At 43.2% G+C, this 21,494-nt stretch overlaps 1 protein-coding gene across 1 annotated transcript in view; it reads left to right on the top strand.

Annotated features, from left to right (window-relative positions):
- dnaaf11 (dynein axonemal assembly factor 11) overlaps positions 1-21,494 on the top strand; it is a 55,805-nt gene that overhangs the window by 17,833 nt on the left and 16,478 nt on the right. The window contains exons 7-11 of the mRNA XM_078263735.1: positions 6,205-6,282; positions 8,661-8,726; positions 10,337-10,406; positions 16,180-16,275; positions 21,120-21,211. Coding sequence (XP_078119861.1) covers positions 6,205-6,282; positions 8,661-8,726; positions 10,337-10,406; positions 16,180-16,275; positions 21,120-21,211 — 402 coding nt within the window. The remainder of the gene's footprint in view (positions 1-6,204; positions 6,283-8,660; positions 8,727-10,336; positions 10,407-16,179; positions 16,276-21,119; positions 21,212-21,494) is intronic.

The raw sequence follows: 21,494 nt of genomic DNA, 5'->3' as shown, positions 1-21,494 counted from the left end.
AGGATCTAAAGTGCAGTTGAAATCACCTGCTATAAGAGCCTTCCCTGGGAGAGCAGCAATTAATAAAAATACATTTTCAAAGAATTTTGGATTGTCTTCGTTTGGGGCATACACATTGATCATGTTTATCTTCTCATTTATCAATGTACCCTGGACAATCAGGTACCTACCCCCCATGTCACGGATGACGTTGTCCACTTTAAAGGGTATCAATTTATGGATCAGGATCATCACCCCTCAGGTGTGTGATAAGTAGGAGGCTGTTACTTACTACTCCTTTTTATCTTTATCACTTCATCTGACAATAAGTGGGTTTCTTGGAGATATACAACTAACGATTTAAGTTGTTTAACCCTACTGAGGACCTCTAACATTCCAGGATGTAAACTTCAAATTTAGATTAGAAGACGTATAAAATAAAATCAAGCATAAACAATTTCAACCAGGCCACATATGTAATAGGAAGGAATGATGTAAACTGTAATCTCGCTCTTAAAACAATTGGATTGTATGCCGTTATTATGTATTACCTTCCCTGGTAGCATCAAGAGCGAGATCGACGCTCAACTGATCCACTAAGAACAAGGAGCAGTTATGAACTGATAAATCACACATTAACTCCCCCGCTCTCACAAACGGCTTAATGCAATATATACGAAATATGTATATGCGCATCTGTCTGTGTGGAATTAAAACCACGTCAGCGTATAGTGACAATCAGGTGCAGCCTGGTAAAGCATCATTACAGCGTGCATGAGACAGACAGTACCTTTTCTTAGTAGGTGGAAAAACTAAGTTCAGGTTAAGTGATCACATCGTCTGCTGCCGTTGAAAAGTCCCGTCACTGACAGAGGTCCTCACAGTGTAATCCCGTTAGCTAGCCGTGGCTAACTTGCTAGGTGTCCAATTCTTTAATAAACGACTCCACACCTGCAGGATCAGCAAACACGCGAAGTTTCCCTCCGTGGAGCAGCTTGAGTTTAGCAGGGTAAATTATACCGTAGCTAAAATCCCTGCTGCTCCGGAAGCGTGCACATCGGTGGTTAGCGTGCTAGCATCTTCTCCTGTTTCTTCGAGCCCGTCGGTCTTATTCTGAGCCTTTTTTTGATGGCCCGAGTTGGTTTTAGATTGTTTAGTCGACATGTCTTAGATTACAGATGCACTATATTTAAGTTTAGTGAAGGAGTGCGTTCGCTTTTAACTCAGGATATGTAAATTTAGCCGATTCCTACGGAAAGATCGAAAATGCGACCGCTCAGCTCCGCGCCATAGCCACTCCCCATTTCTGCTTTTTGCTTAATTTCCTATAAATGAGATTTATTGATCATGAATTCCAAAAATATGAAAAATGTAAAACTGGTAGTAAGTTGGTGTTAGTGGTGTTTATACATGGTTGTGAAAAGAAGCTTTAAACGTCAACAAAAGAGCCAAAAACATTGAAAAAAGAGACAAAAGTGTTGATAAAAGAGACGAAAACGTCAGAAAAAAGTGTTGATTTTCAGGACGACAAGTACACGGTCCAAGGGAAGCCAACACAAGGGTTAAAAAACTAATAATTACTTTTCCCACCACGCTGCTAATTAGCGCTCACCCTTAAGGTTACCCTCGTGCCGGGGTGTTAATTAGGTGTGTGTGTGTGTTGCACGTCGTCTTCTCACTGTGCTCCATCTCTCACACACACTTCCTTTCTCTCTCTGTCAGTACGCTGATATCAGCTGGCAGCTGTGAGCTCCCCAAAAGAGGTATAAAATAACCGTTCAGCTGGCTCAAACATGTGTCTATCCTTCTAGGGCTGACGCCGGTTACATGACTGGCCACCGCAACGTGACGTTGGGTAATGCGTTTCTCCAAAAGTTGAATCTGTTTCAACTTTATTACAGTATTAAAGGAAAAAACTAAACAAAAAGACAATTTTCGAATCCTAAAATAGAAAATTGTATAACTACCCAACGAACTAATATCCATGTAGTCGGATGCTCGGATCCAGCCCTACTTCTGACCAGTAAATATATGTTTTCCAATGATTTCAGACTCAGGAAATTAAGTGTTTGACGCTCAACATTACAAACAACATTACGTTGTTAGCTTCTAGTAATAAGTCAGGCACTGTTAGGCACTGCTAGGCACTGCTAGGCAAGGACACTAGTGGTACGTCTCAGCATAGCCATCTAGCGGTAGGGGGTTTAAACACAACATAAACGTGAACCACTGTCTTAATTAATATTTTTGCACGTAAACAAAAAAAAATAAAATAAAAAAAATTTAAAATTGGAAAAAATAAATGATATTGCGTTTTTGAAAGTCGATACAGTATTGCAAAATAAAATATCGCCATACTCAAGTGTATCGGTTTTTTCTTACACCCCTAGTGTCCCCCCCCCCCAATGTTGAAAAACAAAACCTACGCCATGACTCAACACAGAGAGTATTTATAATTAGTCTGTTTTATTTTAACACATGAACACAAATAAAACTTTTGTGATTCTAAGTATAATTGTTTGTTTTTTTGGCATTTTAGGCTTTATAAGATAGGACAGCTTAGACATGAAAGGGGAGCGAGAGGAGGAATGACATGCAGCAAAGGGCCGCAGGTCGGAACCAAACCCGCGGCTGTTGCGGCGAGGACTGAGCTTCTATATATGGGCGCACGCTCTACCGGGTGAGCTGCCCAGGCGTCCTGAATAAAGTCTGCAAATCAGTCTCGATCAAACAGACTGTAATAGTTGTTCCGTTGCTTCTTTTGCACTTTATACACCCTGTTTTTTTAAAGCGTAGTCGTAGAGTCCAAAATTCACTTTTTTGTCCACCAGCTAAATGGCTAGTTAATGTTTCAAGCAACTCAATAGATAAGCATTGTTTTTTGGCTGGTGAGTGAATCAAATCTAGCACCCACTACTTGCATATTTTACCAGCATCTGGCTAGTAGATGACAGATCTGTTTTACTTCTGTGTTTCACCTCACTCTGCTGAGCCCTGGACGCAGCGCTGACTCACAGCGTTTAGTTTCCATAACACCTTGAGCCACAGAGTCATGAATAGCTGAGCTGCGTATGACGAATACTGTGGAAGAAATACCCTGCTGCGTGAGTGCTCTCAGCGCTGCTGCATCTCCTGCCCACAGGAATCTCTTCACAGTCGCCTGAAGGTGTTTGAATGGTTGTTTCCTGGCTGTGCTTGCATTTGTTGTCCTCAGATAAGTGGATTAATCCGTCCGTTTCTGGATGTCTTGTCCTGCACTCCTCAAAGAGACTTGTCACGTAACACTACATTTGTCATAAGAGTTGAATGTAGTAGATCCAGAAATACCAGTATTTTCCCTATGTTCAAACAAGACTTAGCTGCACGTATTTGTCGGGGGGTATTAGCACAAGGCAAGAGGAAGGAGCACATTGAACCCTCTTTCTATTGATAAGAAATCAGAAAATTAGCCTGGATTAGCCTTATTTGAGGAAACCCAGTGTGATGGCTGAGAAGCCGACCGGTGACAGGTCCCTCCTCCTAATCCGTATCACAGAAAAACATCCCAGGCCTGCATGCTGTCCAAGCATAAAATCAGGGTGATGTGGTGTTGCCGTTTTTATTGGCTCACTGCAGGCGGCTGTCAGAGCGCGCTGACTTGATGCATGCAGTCGAGCAGTCACTGGATTGTCAGGAAAGATGAATTTGCTGCTCCTGAGGATAAGGTCAGCCGGGAGACGCCTCTATGCTTAATGGCTGCCCAGTTCCTCTGAGAGGAAGAATCCAACCTGCAGCCTGCGCAGCTGAACCTGAGCCTTAAGGTCGAGGAAAACTGACAAATGGGTGCAGTTAATTAATGTGTGTGGGTAAGATGGACGGGTGGAGATGCACGAAGGGAGATAACGTGCGGTGTGTTGTTAAATGTTTGAATAAAGACATTGAGGCAGACACTAAAGTGACACCAGCTATTAAATGTGATTTATAACACAGAATAATGCTATTCCATGAATTGTAGATTTGTAGATTGCTTAACTCTTTGTTGACAAAATAACAGGGTCATTTTTTTTGCTCCATGAAGGCTTCATGTTCCACTTAGCAAATGAAGAATGAACGGGGCTCCACCTTGAATCCTGGATCCAGTTCTTATAATACATCCACGGGATGACCCTGTGTTGTTTTGCCGGAGCTATCCGCCTTGGTATCCCTACTGCGCTTCCCAGAATGGCTCCATTCAAATCAATGAGAGAGTTGAGATTTTTCCCGCAGGGCTGAATTTGGTCTGAACGCGGCCCTAATGTGCTTTACTTTGGCAGTGTGCAGTATAATCCCCCGAGCAGAGGCTTTGCAGAAGGTGTTTTCTGTATCCTGAAAGTCCTCTGCTCAGTGATCGTAGGTCTGCAGATAAACCCGGTGCAGATTAATACTTCTCTGCAGTCGTACATGGCTAACTGAAAGCTGTCTGAACAGATTGTCCTCCAGGAGTGCTGGACTCCACTCAGACCGGCAGTCAAGCTGTCAGCCCTGATGTCTCCATGACTCAGCTGTTTGATAGACGCCCTGTCACACCTTCTTCGGAAAAAAAGGATGAAGTTACAGAGCAGAGAGCTACACTGAGACCTTGACAAGTCAACAGTATATGGCTTAAAGGGGAGTGGAGGGAAAAGCTTCTGTTTAAACTGTGAGGCAGATGGATGAATACTTGCCCTCTGTCTCACCCCAACTCATCCCCAACACACTATGGCTGACAGTCTTCACAGATCACCTGGAAAATAACCACAAATTATCAGCCAAATTGTTGTAATTTGTTGGTAGAAATGGACTCCAATAGATGGCCGGTGTCTATCATTTGGAGTCTCTGCTTAATTAAATCCAATTGGCTGCTAAAATGGTGAATTACAGGCAGGTACTAAAGGAAAGCAGAACTGTGTGTTACTCCACAACAAGCCACCAGAACAGCTTCTTGTCAGAGTCTCCAATGGAGCAGTATCAGACTCATATTCTGACTAGAATCTGAGTATGACCACGTCCGGCTTGATTAACGCACCTGATGCGTTGAAAAGGGACACCAAATGGCGTTGACCAAGCGTATGTGACGATTTGGGAATGAGAACCGGTTGGAAAAAGTTGTAATAAATCCAAATTATGAAACCTTTTTTCTAACTGGTATGTTTCCAGGAAAATGAACATCTTCAGATACACATAGGGTGATGTGGCCTGTTTTTGTGGTTCTTTTAGGAACAAGTAGAAGTGTTTTTGTTAGCATGAGAAATGAAAGCCAGCAGAACTTAACAGAGCGCCACCTAGAGAAAAATCCACAGTACCACAGTTTCTGAGTCACGATACAGGGACTATCTGACATCGGGACGAAAAGAGTGACATCCGGCGGAATTTCAATCCCAGAAGTGGAACGTTGTGCATATAGACCACTGAAGAGAAACCGATAACTGCTAGTGGCGAGCCCATCAAGCGTCCAATGCGGGGAAGAAGTGGGGCGATCACTGCCGTCTAAACGCCACTGTGTGGCACTAACCATTGGAAGTGAGAGTGTGTTGCTGAGGAGGAAGACATGGTCGTCCTGCTTCACGGTCTGTCTGACTGACTGTGGGACTCTAGCGGACGGTTAGAGTCGACGCTAATGGACCTATTAACCCAGGAGGTGTTAGTGCCTCCGCAGCACCACTTAAACTCATCACAGGTAGCTAATAAAAACATGAACTCTACATCCCTTTACTTACTTCAGCAAATTTAAGGCTCTTCGAACACGCTGTCTGTCCCACTCCTCCTTTCTGTGGCTGATGCACGGCTGCGGGGATGTCGTGAAGGCCGTGACCCTTCGCAGAGTGCTAAACACCCACCTGCCGACTCCTTCATCTGCTGCTCAGTGGGCCTAATAGATGGACGTTTTTTTCCCTGCCTGTGCTTCTGTCACCGCCTGCTTAATGCAGTTAATGGAGTCACTGGCTGTACAGCAGATGGTGAAGAGAATTCAGTAAATCATTTGTCTTTAGGTGGTGGTCTGTCGGAAAATGCTCTGTGTGGCTTCAGTTTAGTGTGAGTGATGTAGTTCCATCCAGAGACGTTTTATGAATACTTAATATTGTGATCCGTTTCTTGGAGCCGCTCATTTTCAGAGTTTATTATTCAGTTTAGACCAGTAGGTCCCAACTATAGACTGTAAACAAAAGTGTGTGTGTGTGTGTGTGTGTGTGTGTGTACACACACTCATGCTTTGCTGTTTCCCTGCAGGGAAAAAGAGAAGAAGCCGAAGTCCCCGAGGACGCTGATCACTGCTGAAGGCCGAGTCATGAACGTCAACGAGCCCAAGTAAACAACAAAGTATAACCTTGGTTTTACAGGATCAAAACATTATTTGTCTCTCCTTGTTCACTACCGTGCATTTCTTTTTCCGAAATAAGGGGCATGTTCAATCTCAAAATGGTGTGCGTCATTTTTGCTGTGGTTTCAGGGTTGAACGACATGTTTCCCGGGAACGGTGTGGAACGGTGTGCAAATGCTTTCAGATATGTTTTCTCTCGTTTATTGCCTGTGGCACAGGTGTTACCCAATCAGCAGAGACGTGTGTGTAAAGCTGTGGTGATAAAAAGGCAGAGTGCTTGCGCACACCCGTTTCAGTTTAAAAAAACGTGTTGCTACGTTTTCTCGAGGCTGAACGTGGCCTTGATGTCACATGGTGTCCACGGGAAGGGGAGGGACTTAGCATCGCTTTACTTTTAACTACTTTTTACTGATTATACTTATGTACTTTTACTGAAGGAGCATTTTCAATGCAGGACTTTTACTGTAACAGAGTGTTTTCACAGTGGGGTGTTGGTACTTTACTGAATACTTCCTCCCCCTCTGGTAAGATCTCATCTCAGTGGCTTTATGTTGTTACCTGCTATGATTGACTGTGAGGGAAATCGACCAATCCAATCTCTCAGCTACAGCAGCAGAAAAGCAACCTAATAGGTTCTCAAAATACAATCAACTCCTTCAATTTTGTTTTGGAAAAAGAAATAATACAGAAAAAAATCAGTCCGCACCTCCACTCTGATACAGTTTCCCTTTAACAGTTCTTCATAACTGTAATGTGTTTTCTTTGAGACCCCCGATTACCTCCTCCTGGTCAATCTGCTCAGACAGCGAGGCGGGGAAAAAGCTCCCAGGTGCTGTGTGATTGCTTTATTAGCGCCATTGGGTTTTTGTTTGGATTGGCTCGCCTGCATGCTGGGGAGGGAACTTGATCGTTGCGGTTCAGGCCACCCCAGTCTCCCTCCATTAGCCTGTTTATATCCAGAGCAAGGCCGCGGGGGTCAAGGCCTTAAAACACGGCTGATTTCATTTGTAATCTGAGCTGAGGACACACTCGGGTCAGGAGTGTATCGTTTATATGATATATCGCTTTGCATCAGCAGAGAAATGGGGGCAGTTTGCTTCACTGCTGCCTGGGCCATAACATAAAAAATATTACGTCTGGACTGTTAATATTTCTCACCATGAGTGGCTTGTAAAGTCATGTTCTGGATATTGATGCTACTCAAACACAACATTTCTTAGGATACATTAACATTGCTGCACTTTGGTTTGGGAGTTTTGAGCCAAAAGTGATCTCCGTGCACACAAGTGTTTTTAGCTGCAGTAGAAGAACTCATCTCTGTTTAAACTAACACGCCCAAACCAAAATATCTCATCAACATTCTGGTATACTGGGCATAAACAGGAGGCAGCGTGGAGACTCCGCCCATGCTGGTAGCCATGGTAACGTTAGTAGCTTAAGTCTCAGAGAATGAGACGTCGTGGCCGATGAGACCCAAATCAGGAGGATCAACGTTGGCGTCAGTGTCGGTGTGGCCAAAGGTCTCCGTTTGCAGCCGTTGAGACTGAAACACAACCCTGCAGATTCCAAACCAAAACGGGTCAGAAGTGTTTCCAAATGTCTCCGGTTTAGGGGCTCGGAAACACCCAGAGCAGGGGGAACGAGAGGGGGGAACGCCAGAGCAGGGGGAATGAGAGGGGGGAAACACCAGAGCAGGGGGAATGAGAGGGGGAAACGCCAGAGCAGGGGGAACGAGAGGGGGGGAACACCAGAGCAGGGGGAATGAGAGGGGGAAACGCCAGAGCAGGGGGAACGAGAGGGGGAAACGCCAGAGCAGGGGGAATGAGAGGGGGAAACGCCAGAGCAGGGGGAACGAGAGGGGGGGAACACCAGAGCAGGGGGAATGAGAGGGGGGATGAGAGGGGGAAACGCCAGAGCAGGGGGAACGAGAGGGGGAAACGCCAGAGCAGGGGGAATGAGTTGAAATAATTTGAACTCAGCGCAGTGCTCGGCGGCCAGAACGAGCGGTGCGCGCGCCAAGGGTAGCGCTTCCTCTGAGTTGCCTCCACCGTCCTCCCCGTAGGAAAACAATGGCACAGAAAGCGTAGAGTGGTTTTACAGCCTATCATGTGTAGGCGGCAGACTTTTTATTCTAGATCACGGCTGAAAAAAGTATATGTTGCAGTGAAATGTTCCCTGTCAGTGCTTTCCTATTCTATCTGATGTTTGTGGATTAAAATTGTACTTAAGTATGTACTTAGTTACATTCCAGCACTGCGTGGAAGCACTGGCAGCAGTTTTGTATATTAGTCTATTAAAAGAAGAGTGTTTTTTAGCTCTGCAGTTGAACCAGTTTATTAATCAACCTCTTTGTGTGCATTTACAGACTGGACTTCTCTCTGACTGAAGACGAAGAAAACAACACCATCGTCTTAGACCTGGGCGTGTACAGGTACGTAACGATGAGCCCAAAAACCTCAACATCTTCATTCATAAATATCAGGGGTTAAAGTGGGATTTGGCAGGTGGTTTTCCCCATTTGTGTTAAGTGCATGCTAAATTATTCAGAGCACACAAGGCCAAATTTCCTCCTAAAGTCCAGTTCAGACCAAAGATTTGCGACGAGACGAGGTCTGCAGCGTTCTGAAAGCTGCCAGTTCACACAAATGAGACAACACAGTGTATCATGTCCAAAACAACGCCTCTTTGTACTTCCGTTCTAACTTCCGACTTTCAGTTTCGTCTAAATATGAAGGTTGAAAGGTTAGTGATATTGAGATGCTTGCTACAGTAACATTTCTAGTGATGAATCGGCCAAAACGTGTTCTATTTCTCTGATTCACGGCTTTGTTCTAACGCCGCTGGGTGCTCCCTCTCTTCACTCTCTATCTCCGTGCTTTCGGGCGGTCGTTGAGGCTCCGTCTACAACTCTGCCATTTCGACCAGCTGTTTGTAACATAAAAATGAAATGGATTATGGATCATTTTATTTCTATAGTTTATAGCTGACTTTACCAGCTGACTAGCCAATAGAGAATATTTGTGCCCTTAATCAAACAAGTTTATGACAAGAACTCATACTCAACTTTTGTTGAATAAAACTACAATTTAAAAAATAAAACACTGTGTGGCCGGGTTAGCTCAGTTGGTAGAGCAGGCGCCCACATATAGGTTTACTCCTCAACGTAGTGGCCGCGGGTTTGACTCTGACGGGTGGCCCTTTGCTGCATGTCAATCCCCCTCTCTCTCCCCTTTCGTGTCTTCATCTGTCCTGTGGAATTAAAGGCCTAAAATGCCCAAAAATAATCTTTAAAAAACCCTGTGGACACACAGAGCCACACCAACGTTTTTGGCTTCTTCATCTGTGTTTATGTCAAATAAACCTAATCACTGTGCATACTAGCTCTGTGTACTAATAACTTCTATGTTAAGAGCCAGATTACCTTTGTGTGTCAGCACCAGTTGACTCTATTAATGTAGAGCTGCAGTCACATTAAATCCTGATCGAAATGATCATAAGAATAAGGGCTGTCAACTTGAATAGTAAAAAACGGACATTTGAATATTAAAAATGAATATTTGATTGTACCGCCTGCACGCTCTAGAGAGGGAGAGAGGTCTACGGTTATACTGTATAGGACATTATTTTAATAGTTTATTTTTTACCGTGTAGGTACGTAGATATTTTAAAAAGACATGTTTTTATGTTGAAAAATATATAAAATAAATATACGCCGTAGTTATTGGCTTGCCCTCTTACGGACATGATGCACACAAATAGATATTCGTATATTCAAACCTATTTGTTATTTGAACGTCATTTTTGGCCCTAGTAAGAACTCTCTGGCAGCGCAAGTTAGAAACTTTACAACCATCATGTTGGTTGTTTTTTCAACATTTGGAAGTCCTGCTGCCGCTCTGCCTCGTGGCTGTAGTGGATTGCAGGTTGTAAAAGAAGTGTGACCAAAGCTCTCCATCGGCTCAGCTGATCCGTGTAGCATACAGACACTACTGCACCTGTGTCTCTTTATATAAACTGACTTCCACGTCTCTCCCCTCACAGACACATGGACACCTCGTTGATCGGCGTGGATGTTCAGCCAACGTACGCCAGAGTCACAGTCAAAGGAAAGGTACGCTGTTGAGATTTTATTATATATTAGTTCATAACCTTTAGGATTAGGCAACACTTTTGTTTCTTAAAGGTCCCTTTACTTCAGAGACAAACGTGGTCACTTTGTAACACGTTATAATGCTCGCCTAGCTGCTAGCATGGCACGCCCTCATACTCTGCTTCTGACTGGCTAGTAGTCCTTACCTAGGTACTGTCAGGGCACGCCCTCATACTCTGCTTCTGACTGGCTAGTAGTCCTTACCTAGGTACTGTCAGGGCACGCCCTCATACTCTGCTTCTGACTGGCTAGTAGTCCTTACCTAGGTACTGTCAGGGCACGCCCTCATACTCTGCTTCTGACTGGCTAGTAGTCCTTACCTGTGCAGTACAACAAAAATATGGTGTTTATAGAAAATTAAACCATGTAAACCTGCCACGCTAGCAGCTAGGCGAGCATTATAACGTGTGTTCCAAAGTGACCACGTTTGTCTCTGAAGTAAAGGCTGGACTACAATAGAGCTGTTTGGAGCAGTTTGTGAACAGTGTTTTCTGTTGGAGATGGTAAGTCCCTTTGGGGGGGACTTTGGGCTTTTTCACTTTGTAAACCTATAACATGAACAAAAAGATATATAACACAATAAAGGAAAGGGGGAAAAGCCAAAAAGCATAATATGAGCACTTTAAACTAATGCATGTTATACTTTACTGAGTAAAGCTGACAGATACATATAGACAACAGGTTTTGTTGGTTTGTGGCTTTCAGTATGAGTGAGGTGTTGATGCAGCTAGTCTGGATCAACGGAAGTACTTTCCTGGATAAAGCCTGACTTCCGGTTACGGAGTGTTGCTGTTCTCAAACTCTGTTCGCTTCAGGAAACAGCAACAAACTTCGAGCGAACAAGCTACACGCTGAAAATGTCAAGTTTTGAAGAACATTTGGATCGTGCAACAAGGCAGCCCTGCTTGGTTCTTTAAGGGAATGATTGTAAAGATTTACAAAGAATATGTTTAGGGCATTTCCTCTCTAACTGGGAGGTTTTGGGACTGGTTGGTGGGATTGCTGTGGACGAAGTACACACGGAGATACACTAGTAAGAGATAATGAGGTCTAACCATGTATCAGCTGATTTAAATAGCTCACGTTACTGTATTGTGTCAACAGTTAGCTTCATTTAATATTGGATGTGGCGTTTTCTTTTGCGGGGTGCAAATGTTCCACCAAAACCAGTTCCTTCCTGAGACTATTTAGCAGAGCCACCGTCGCTGCGTTTGGACCGTTGTGATTGGTTTAAAGAAATGCAAACAACCCAGAGCGTTTTTTTTCCCCTCCTATCCCAGAATGCATCTGTGGTGTAGCCAGACCTTACTCCACAGCGCTGTGGATTGGTCAGTTTACTGAAATTGTACCTCTACGATTTCATGTGACAACAATGAATTAATGATTTGATCATTTGTCTAAAATCTCAGTGTCCCTCTTATCCTTTCACACTCTGCTTCCTAATATCCTGATTTGTGGACCGTATGGAGTGACTCATGTGACAACAGGCCGCTGTGAACTCGTGGCGATGATGTTTGCGGCTGCTGAGTCAAGGGCAGAGAGAAGTGTGATGGATGCAGAGTCAGATTTAGAGCAAATAAAAGGCTGTCAGGAGCAGCTGAATCATCGGACATGTTTCCAACGCTGACATTCTGATACATTTTATGGAGACAGTTTATTGCACCTTCTGGGAACTAATTTCCAAGCTGTGAAGTTCAGAATCGTTTTGTTTTATTTTTTCTCCAAAATATCAGCTGTGCAGGGCAGGACAGCCACACTCTTTCCATGGTTAATCAGAAATTGAGCAGCCAAAGTGTCCAAGTGTCGAATACATAAAATACCACCTGCCACCAGTGTGAGAGTCAGATTTTTATCTTGCGTCAGGTTCATTTCCAGCTATCAGTGGTGGAAGAAGTATTCAGATCCTTTACTACAGTAAAAGAACTAATACCACGCTGTAATAATACTCTGTTACAAGTTGAAGTCCTGCATTGAAAATGTAACTTCAGTAAGAGTCTGTAAGTATCATCAGGAAAATGTAGTTAAAGTATTAAAAGTAAAGAAGAATCCTCCCATTGTAGAAAGTGGAAAGGATCAACCAGTTGTGTGTTTAATGGTCTGATCATCTCAGCTGGACTTGTAGCCGTTATATTGTTGGCTAGTTTATTTTATAACAGTGGTTCTCAACCTTTTTTGGGCCAGCGCCCCCCTATCCATAATCCAGGTTCCTTACCGCCCCCCATCAAATAAGATGCAGGCTAGTTGCCCTGAATATGAATGATTAGGTCCTATTATTGTTATGATGATTATTATTGTTGTTATCAATGGGGTGGGGTGTTATAAAGGGGGGGGGGCGCATTTTTTCAAATACGCCGCACTTTCGCCGCATAAATTGCCGATTTCCGCGCAAAATATGCGGGGCTTGCATGATGTCATAATCCCCGCATTTTCGTTGCAAAAAAGTCCCAGATATCTTAGCAGAAAGTTGAAAAATGTTGCGTTTACTTCACACAAGAGCAGCTGTTGCCATGTGAACGTTATGCAGTGACGTAATTGCGCGACGTGAACATCATCGAAAAGCTGCAAACCCCGCGATGAAGCCATGAAGAAACCGCATATCAGTCTCATTTGCCAACAAAAATAAGCACAAAAGACCGCGCAAAGCATATCATAGGAAGTAATAATAAATGACTCTTTATATTAAAGGAACACGCCGACTTATTGGGACTTTAGCTTATTCACTGTAACCCCCAGAGTTAGACAAGTCAATACATATCCTTCTCGTGTCCGTGCGTGTTGTAACGCTTTCTGACGGTACCACCGGTAGCTTAGCCCAGCACAGAACCTGGAGGTAACCGGCTCCATCTAGCCTACTGCTCCCAATAAGTGACAAAATAACGCCAACATGTTCCTATTTACATGTTGTGATTTGTATAGTCACAGCGTGTACAAATAACAAGGTCACATGACACACAGCCATCTTCTAACCGTATATAAACTGGGAACTATATTCTCAGAAAGGCGAAGCACTGCTACTTCTGCTACTTGGGCGGAGTGATTTGCTTTGCAGCAAGCCTTTCTGAGAATATAGTTCCCAGTTTGTTTTCCCAGTTTTTGTTTTCTGTTTTCCAGGTTCTCACTCCCATCTCGTAAAATTAGGACGCTTGGTCAGGTGCCTTTTGTCGTTGTTATTGACGTTAAAACTCTCCTTTAGTGTTTTAACTAAAGGCACTTGGTCTGGACTATTGGCGTCCCTTTTGACGCAGTTATGTTAAGGAAAAGGTCGTGGGTGGGCTTACGGTTCCGTGACACCCTGGAAGAACGGGACGGTTAAAGAAGAACGCGACTTTAGGAAATGTGACAAGTGGGACACGAACCCCGGGTGTCCTGGGTGAAAGTCCTGTGTTTGACCCATCCACCCCTTCAACCAACCTCCCTACGCTGACAGCCACTGTCCAAACGTCCGTATTTTACGAGTTCGGAGTGAGAACGGGTTGTTCATCGACGTTTTGGCTGTTATTGTCACTTTTTGGGCGCTTTTTTCCCCACGTTCTTTAAATGTGTTTTGTCGTTTTTGTGGCTTTTGTGACGTTTTGTCGTCTTTTTGTCGTCTTTTTTAGTCCTTTTATCATTTATTATATTTTTTACAGCGTGTCAAGTAAGTAGAAATACTCTGTTATAAGTAAAAGTAGCAACACCACAGAATAGATTATTTAACGAAGTAATGTACAGATATGTGAAAATTCTACTTAAGTACAGTAACAAAGTATTTGTTCTTTGTTACATTACAACACTGTAATCTACTACATTTTGGAACTTGGTACTCAGAGTCAGCCGAGGACGGAAAGCCAGCTTAAACCACCGGTGCAATGTACTAACTAACTAAGTACATTTACTCAAGAACTGTACTTATACAAAATTATTTTTTACCGGCATTTTGGTGGGTTGGCGTGTCAGTTTAAAGCCCAGCTTATATTACGAAATGTTGTACTTAATTAAGTACTTTTACTTATAACAGAGTATTTCTATTCTGTGGTGTTGCTGCTTTTACTTATAACAGAGTATTTCTACTTACCTGACAGGCTGGGCGATGTTTTTGATGTGTTTTTTTTCTGTCACTTAATCTGATTTTTTTGGTTACTTTTTTCAGCGTTTAAAAAAAAAATTGCAGATTTTTTTTCCTGCAAAAACAAAACCTTTCTATATCAGAACTATGACAAAAAAATCTGATTAAGTGACAGAAAAAAAACACATCAAAAACATCGCCAAAGGTGACAAAAACTTGTTTAAAAAAGTGACAAAAAAATTGGAAAGAAGTGGAAAAAAAACATCGGAAAAAGCAACAAAAGACTTTGACAATTAACAAAAACATAATAAAAAAGAAAACGGCATAAAAGTGACAACATTTTTTGAATAAAATCGACAAAAATGTCAAATGGTACAACAAAAAAGAACAACAAAATGTTGAAATTTCGACCCAGAAAAACACAAAGTTGCACGGTCGACGGGAAGACACAACACAAGGTTTAAATAATTATGAATCCAAAAATCAACTCGTGTGATCTTCCCCTTCTTAGTGTCTTCTTAGTAGTCTCTCTGCATGTTCAGCAGTGTTAGTTAGTTAGTTTTCTGTCACATTACTCAACCCCGTTTTTGTGAATACAAATATCTGAAGTGAAAGTTCTGTCACAACAGTATGTTGTTGCGTATCATTGAGCATTTTTAAGCAGGTATATGGAAATCCTGGAGATTTCTTAGTGGGTATACTGCGTATACCTGCTTATCACGTAGACTACACCACTGGTTTTCTGTGATCGATTCAGTACATGCATATTGTAGCTTTCCTGTTCATCCATAGCATTCATTGCCGACTGACTTTGTCTTGAATCTCGATCAAGCCGGACATTGAAATCTTTGCTTCCAATATTTCCCAAATCGAGCCATTTGAATGAGATGGTTTTCAACTGCATTGGCCTTGTCCGTCCCAGTTCTGGTTTGCGTTTTTAATTTGGAATGGGATTTTAATCTCCCACAAACACACCACAGCGACCTTTAAGCCAGATTAAACAGCTGTTTGGCAACACATAAATCCAAAATGTGTCATCTTGTTTTGTTTCTGTTGCGGGTTTCAACCCTCCAGCGAACGCATTATAAACTCAGAGCCCTGCAGGTTGGGAGTTCTTCAGAGTCCTGAATGTCATGGCTCCACTTGAAGCTGTTAGCGTGTTTATGGATGGTTGTTTAATGCCAGGGGTCAGCCTGATTGGACAAGTGGTGTGATTTACGCAGTGATACATCAACTCAGGCCTTTAAAATTCCATTCGCATTCGGTGGACCAGAGGGAATTGGCTGTAGGAGTCATCTTGTGGATCCAATCAGCTTCCTCTGACAGCAGCCGGGCCCGCAGACGAGTTAGAGGACCGAGTTTTCTTTTTTTTCTCCTCTGCCTGCTGTCAGCGCGGTTTCCCCTAAATTTCCCCTCATATCAAACAAAAGTAAATTGAACAATGGAAAAAGCCTATAATAATTCCTCCCACATGGATCACTTTGGTTTCCACAGTATTTAGCTCCAGTGATTGATTGCTGCTGTTCTCCGTGCGAGCTATTCTGGTCACTCTCCCACTTCTTTTTCTGGAAAGTGTATCTATAAAAAGGCCCGTTAATGATTAAAGTCATTTGACACACTGTGACGGCGTCGGTGCCAGATCAGCGCATTAATCTCACTAATTAAAGCTGTGAATAATTTACTCTGCAGATATTTCAGATGGTCCTGCCTGCCGAAGTGAAGCCTGACAGCTCGACAGCTCAGAGGTCCCAAACCACGGGACACCTGGTCCTCACCATGCCCAGGGTACGTACAGTTCCACATCCTCACCTGAGCCAGGTGTCCAACTCAGGAGCCAAAGTCTGTTCTTTCTTTACAATCTCTTTACGGAATAAATCATCAGGCTACATTTACATTGCTACGTTTTAGTTTAAAAATTAATATCTTTTGCTACGTTGACACCTCACCCGGGTGCGATTTGTGAAAAAAGCTCATCATGCACAACAAAACAGAACATGCAAGAATTAAATCCCCCCACTTTCCTTCTTTTTACTAAACTTAACGAGTCGTTTTGGTGCCTAAACTTAACTGTCATCGCCGCATGACGCTCACTTTTTCTGGTTAACTGTACATACACACCGCCGCCGACTTGAGCTGCAAAAGAACCTCTGGCCGCCCGGTCAAGGACGCTTTGCAAAAAGTACGGGGAAGCTTTTTGACGCTTTGGCCGCTCTGACGGGGCAGCATTCTATGTTCAATCATGTTCAACACACGATTGAAGAAAAAGCACAAGCAGCCACTGCACGGCCAACACATTGACACTAGAAACCTTTTATAAATGACATATATAATGACAGAATGTGTATTGTTTGTTGGTCGCAGCGGTGTCTGTTAGCATTTAGCTCGCTCGTTAGCCGCTGAACCAGCAGCAGAATGCAGGCAGAGCGAGCAGCCGCCAGACTCTACTCTGTTGATCCGTGCAGGACTTCACCGTGAGCGGACTGTTTAGAGACGATGTGACCGGCAGGTAACGTTAACTGGTCCCTATACGCAAATATCATCAATGATAGGGAACCCAGCAACGGCGATTATGAACTTTTCCTCCATTTTCTCGGAACTAATGTTTTGGTAGGAACAAAAGTTTACTATTATAAGTATATATATAGTATATAGTATTCCGATTGGTTGCTGGCGTTTGCCGCTGAACCGCGCCATAGCTCATTACCATAAAGTTGACCAAACTTCAACTTTCTGTTTGACGCTCTAGTCGCTCAAACGGCAAAAACGCTACGCCGACAGATTTGCCGCTTCTTGCAGCTGAGAGAAGCAGCTTCCATTGAAAATGAATGACTTCCGGTAAACTTAGAAGCTCAAGTCGGCGGCGGTGTGTATATACAGTAACTGCCTAAACTACACTACTATCCACGGTCCCTGAAAGCACCGTCATCTGGCGGTGCCTGTAGCCGGCTCACAGTCACCTGTTGGCGGCTAAACAACTGCCGCTGGTAGCCGGCGTCCCGGAGCTCTGGAGCTGCTAAATACAACCAGCAACTGCTGCTCAGATTTGATCCTTCTATCACACTGTGTTCACGTTACAGCGCTTTACTTATTTTAAAATACTTCTATTTTAGGTATATAATACTGTATGGTCTTTTGGTGAAATAGATGATCATTTGATGGGGGGATACATTTTGTCTCCATCGGGGATTAAAAAAAACTAACTAAAATCAGCAGAGGCAGGGATATGTAGACCAGAAAGGGGGGAATCCCATCTTTCAGCCACGCTAGTAACGTGAATTTTAAGAAGGTGATGTCTGGTCAGAGTAAACTTTTGTCGTGATCATCATCGCAGACTAACGCAGCCTATTTACCGGATTTTTTTCCGGGCTATGATCCAACGTCAATCGACATTGACGTGAACCAATCAGCATTAAACGTGTTTCCCGCTTCTCTCGGTCAGCGCCGTCAGGACGGTGTGGACGGCGATATGACGCAACTGCAGCCTAGGCATCTGTGCACAGAGGATCAGTGGAAGGTCTCAGCGCTGCTGTGCAACTCCAAGATTTCTGACAGACTGTGTTGCAATGATCGGCTACAGAAGAGAAGGAGTTCTTGGAGCCCCTATAATCAGAAGGATCGCGGGGACCGTGCACGTTGTCTGCACCGACCCGACCGCTCTGACTGCAAGAAGCACAAAACCCGTTCTTTAGACCGTCTCTGCAAACATCGGCTGACAGATCAGGCAATATAAGCTTGCTGTCCTGGAATATGAACTATTTTTTATGTGGACATAATTTTACTGCCAAAAGAGTATTAAAAACTGATGGCGTTGCCGGTGATTTAAAGGCCTGTCAAGGCTGCAATAAATAGGCCTATGAAAACACATCTATTGTCTGTTTTATTGTTTCACAACTTACTTTTCATCATAGTGATAACGGGTACAATCATAGATCAAATGTGACAGTTGTCTTGTCCCACACTGTGCCACAACAACACTACAATAATATAGCAATGTGTGCATTAATAAGAGAATTGAAACAGAGTAAAAGGCAAGGTAAGCTTAGTTATATAGCACAATATATATAATAGTATAGCACAATTCATACACAAGGCAACTCAAAGTGCTTTACAGAGGCATAGACACACATTGTAATCAAACGTTAAAGTACATTCAAGAGACAAAGGGCAATTCAAACAAGAGAAAGAATAGTTCAAATTAAAGGTGCTCTAAGCGATGTTGGGTGACTTGGGTTCACTTCTTGTTGACGTTCGAAGTGTTGTCAAACAAAACGGAGGCTAGCTCGCCCCTCCCTCCTCCTCATCCCATTGTCTAGGACAGCTCTCCTTCCCTATTCACCTTTCTCTCTCCACTCCTCACACCCCCCTTCATGTGCACGTGCACTAACTTTATTTGTTCCCGAGGGGCAATTAAAAGGCACAAAAGTAGCACATAAAAGAACAATTCACAGATACGAATACATATGTAAATAAAGACATATGTAATGCAGGGTTTTCCTTACCATTATAAATGTTTTTGTCAGCACCTAAGCTGAATGAATGTGGAATGTGGCCAAAAAGCGTCGAAAAAAAGCATCAAACTTACTACAAGATCTAATGATTGTAGTTGGACTTCTTTAGCAAGCTTTAAGCTTTTTGAGTGTTATTCATTTTTCATCTGCTCTAGCTTTTCCAACGTTTTAGACACAGATATGGTGATAATAACGGTGCAAATGTATGTCAAATTGCATATTTCCTTTATTGAAAAACACCACATTTTCTTGAGGAAAGACCCTTAAACCCTTTCGCCAAAAATGCGCACCTAAGTCTTTGATGAACCCAGGGAACACACGTGCGTTCACGGGCATCGGAAAAACATTTTTCCCAGTGAAAACGTCATCATTCACATCACTTCATGTGGGAATCAGAGATGGGGAACTGGGGCTAGATTTTGCTAACAGTTTCCCAGTTGGTGACGCGTTGTTGACAACTGACGATCGATCGTTCAGATGTGTTGAAGGGTGAGAAACTTTTCCTAAATATAGAAAATTCATGCATGTATGCAATATATTTTGCCAACGTCCACAATGTGCTATCGATTTAGGTTGTTGTTGTGGCCTCCATATTTTCACACACCTGATGCTCTAGGCTACGCCCAACAGTTGGTGGCAGTCATGCAACGAGTTGTTATATATAATATAACAGAAGAAGAACACGCATAGACAGTGAAGCACATGAACGCTGGCAGTCGGAAAAACAACGTAATCACGGGGGCGGTCCCTGATATTCCCAGGTGGCATGAACGGACCAACACTGTGTAGCAATCCAGGGGAAACAGACCAGCCAATCCGGCACAGGGAGCGGGTCCATAGGGAGGCACATGGCACTGGTCACACCTGCAGCCCATCAGGTAATCAGGGAAGGCATGAAGAGAGCCAGCCCACGGCTGCATGAGAGAGGGTGAGGAACAAAGGACCAGAGAGGCAACACTGCAGGAGTTTGTTGCTCAGTAAGGATATTGGCTGGAAAAAGGACTGACCTCTCGCTCTGCTTTAAACCCCCTAACTGTCTCTGAGTCTCCTATTTTCATTGTGAATCTGGCTTTCAAGTCCCCTGGGTTGCTACAACTGTAATGCGTCGTATTATGCTGTAAGTGCTAATATACGTATTATAATAAAACAGTATTATAATAAAATAGACATTAAAGTGCCCATATTATGCTCATTTTCAGGTTCATAATTGTATTTTAAGGTTGTACCAGAATAGGTTTACATAGTTTAATTTTCAAAAAACACCATATTTTTGTTGTACTGCACAGCTCTCTCTCACTGCTGCAGATCCTCTGTTCACCTGGTCTCTGTTTTAGCTACAGAGTGAGACCTCTTTTCTTCTTCTTCTTCTGTACTATCTTTGATTGCACTCGCACATGCGCAGTAGCTCAGATGTAGATCATGTCAGCTAGCTAGCTCCATAGACAGTAAAAGAAAGGCTGTTTCTCCAACTTCGGTGAGTCGGGCGCGTGGTTCAAAAGGGTTGTTCTTAGTGTCTTCATTAATCGGAGGTGTGTTTTGGGCGTAACATGCAATCAACCAATCAGAGATCATCTCCCATTCCCTTTAAAAGCCAGGCGCGTTTGGACCTTGGACTTGGACTTTACTAAACAGGAAGGATTTTCAGGAGAAGGAACTGATCTGCTCATGTGTGAAGTGAAAGCGTGCAAGCAGATCACATCATAATACTATTTCACATTGTAATGTTTTCATTTTTAATCTTTTGCACATTTGTGTGCTGCTGCGCGTCCCTGAGACTTGTCTTTTATTTGCAATTGAAATATTACCCAAAACAAAGCTATAATAAAAGATGTCATTGATGCTGTTGGCTGTTGGCTACGATTGTGTTGCTCCTGCCAATGAGCAGCAGACATTTTGTGCTGTGAGGTTCAATAAAGGAATTCTTTATGGTGTCTATAAAGACACACAGGTGCTGATACTGCAGACTCCGAGCCGCTGCCATTAATCACTGTATGGCCTCCGTTGCACCCGGTGCACCAGAGCACCAGTAAACAGTTGAACATGAAAGTGTGGGAGCTGTTTGCAGAGACGACGAATAAACACATTTTTTTTTCTTCCCGTTTCTCTGATGTGTCTTTTTAGGCCGAAGGTGAAATCAAAGTGACAAAGAGCGTCCCACCTCCGCCCAGAGCGCGTCAAAGCAGACACAGCGACTCGCCTGAGGACAATAAAAGGTAAAGACATTCTCTGCAGCTGCAGACCTGATTATACACAACATCCCTGTGATGTCAGAAATCAGAAAAGGTTTTATTGCCACAATAAGTTCACTTAGTATGTGGAATTTGCCTTGGTGAAAGGTGCATTCATGAACAAACAAACAAACTTATATGAAATAAACAATAAATACAGAAACAAATATATACATGCAAAATAACTTGCGTAAGAAAGAGGCTGAATGGCTGGAGTGCAGAATTTGTAAAGAATATATAGTATATACTGTAGTATGTTCAATGGGCA

The sequence above is a fragment of the Sander vitreus genome, chromosome 12 (genome assembly GCF_031162955.1).
Source record: "Sander vitreus isolate 19-12246 chromosome 12, sanVit1, whole genome shotgun sequence".
NCBI lineage: Eukaryota > Metazoa > Chordata > Actinopteri > Perciformes > Percidae > Sander > Sander vitreus.
This window is presented reverse-complemented; position numbering and strand designations above follow the sequence as displayed.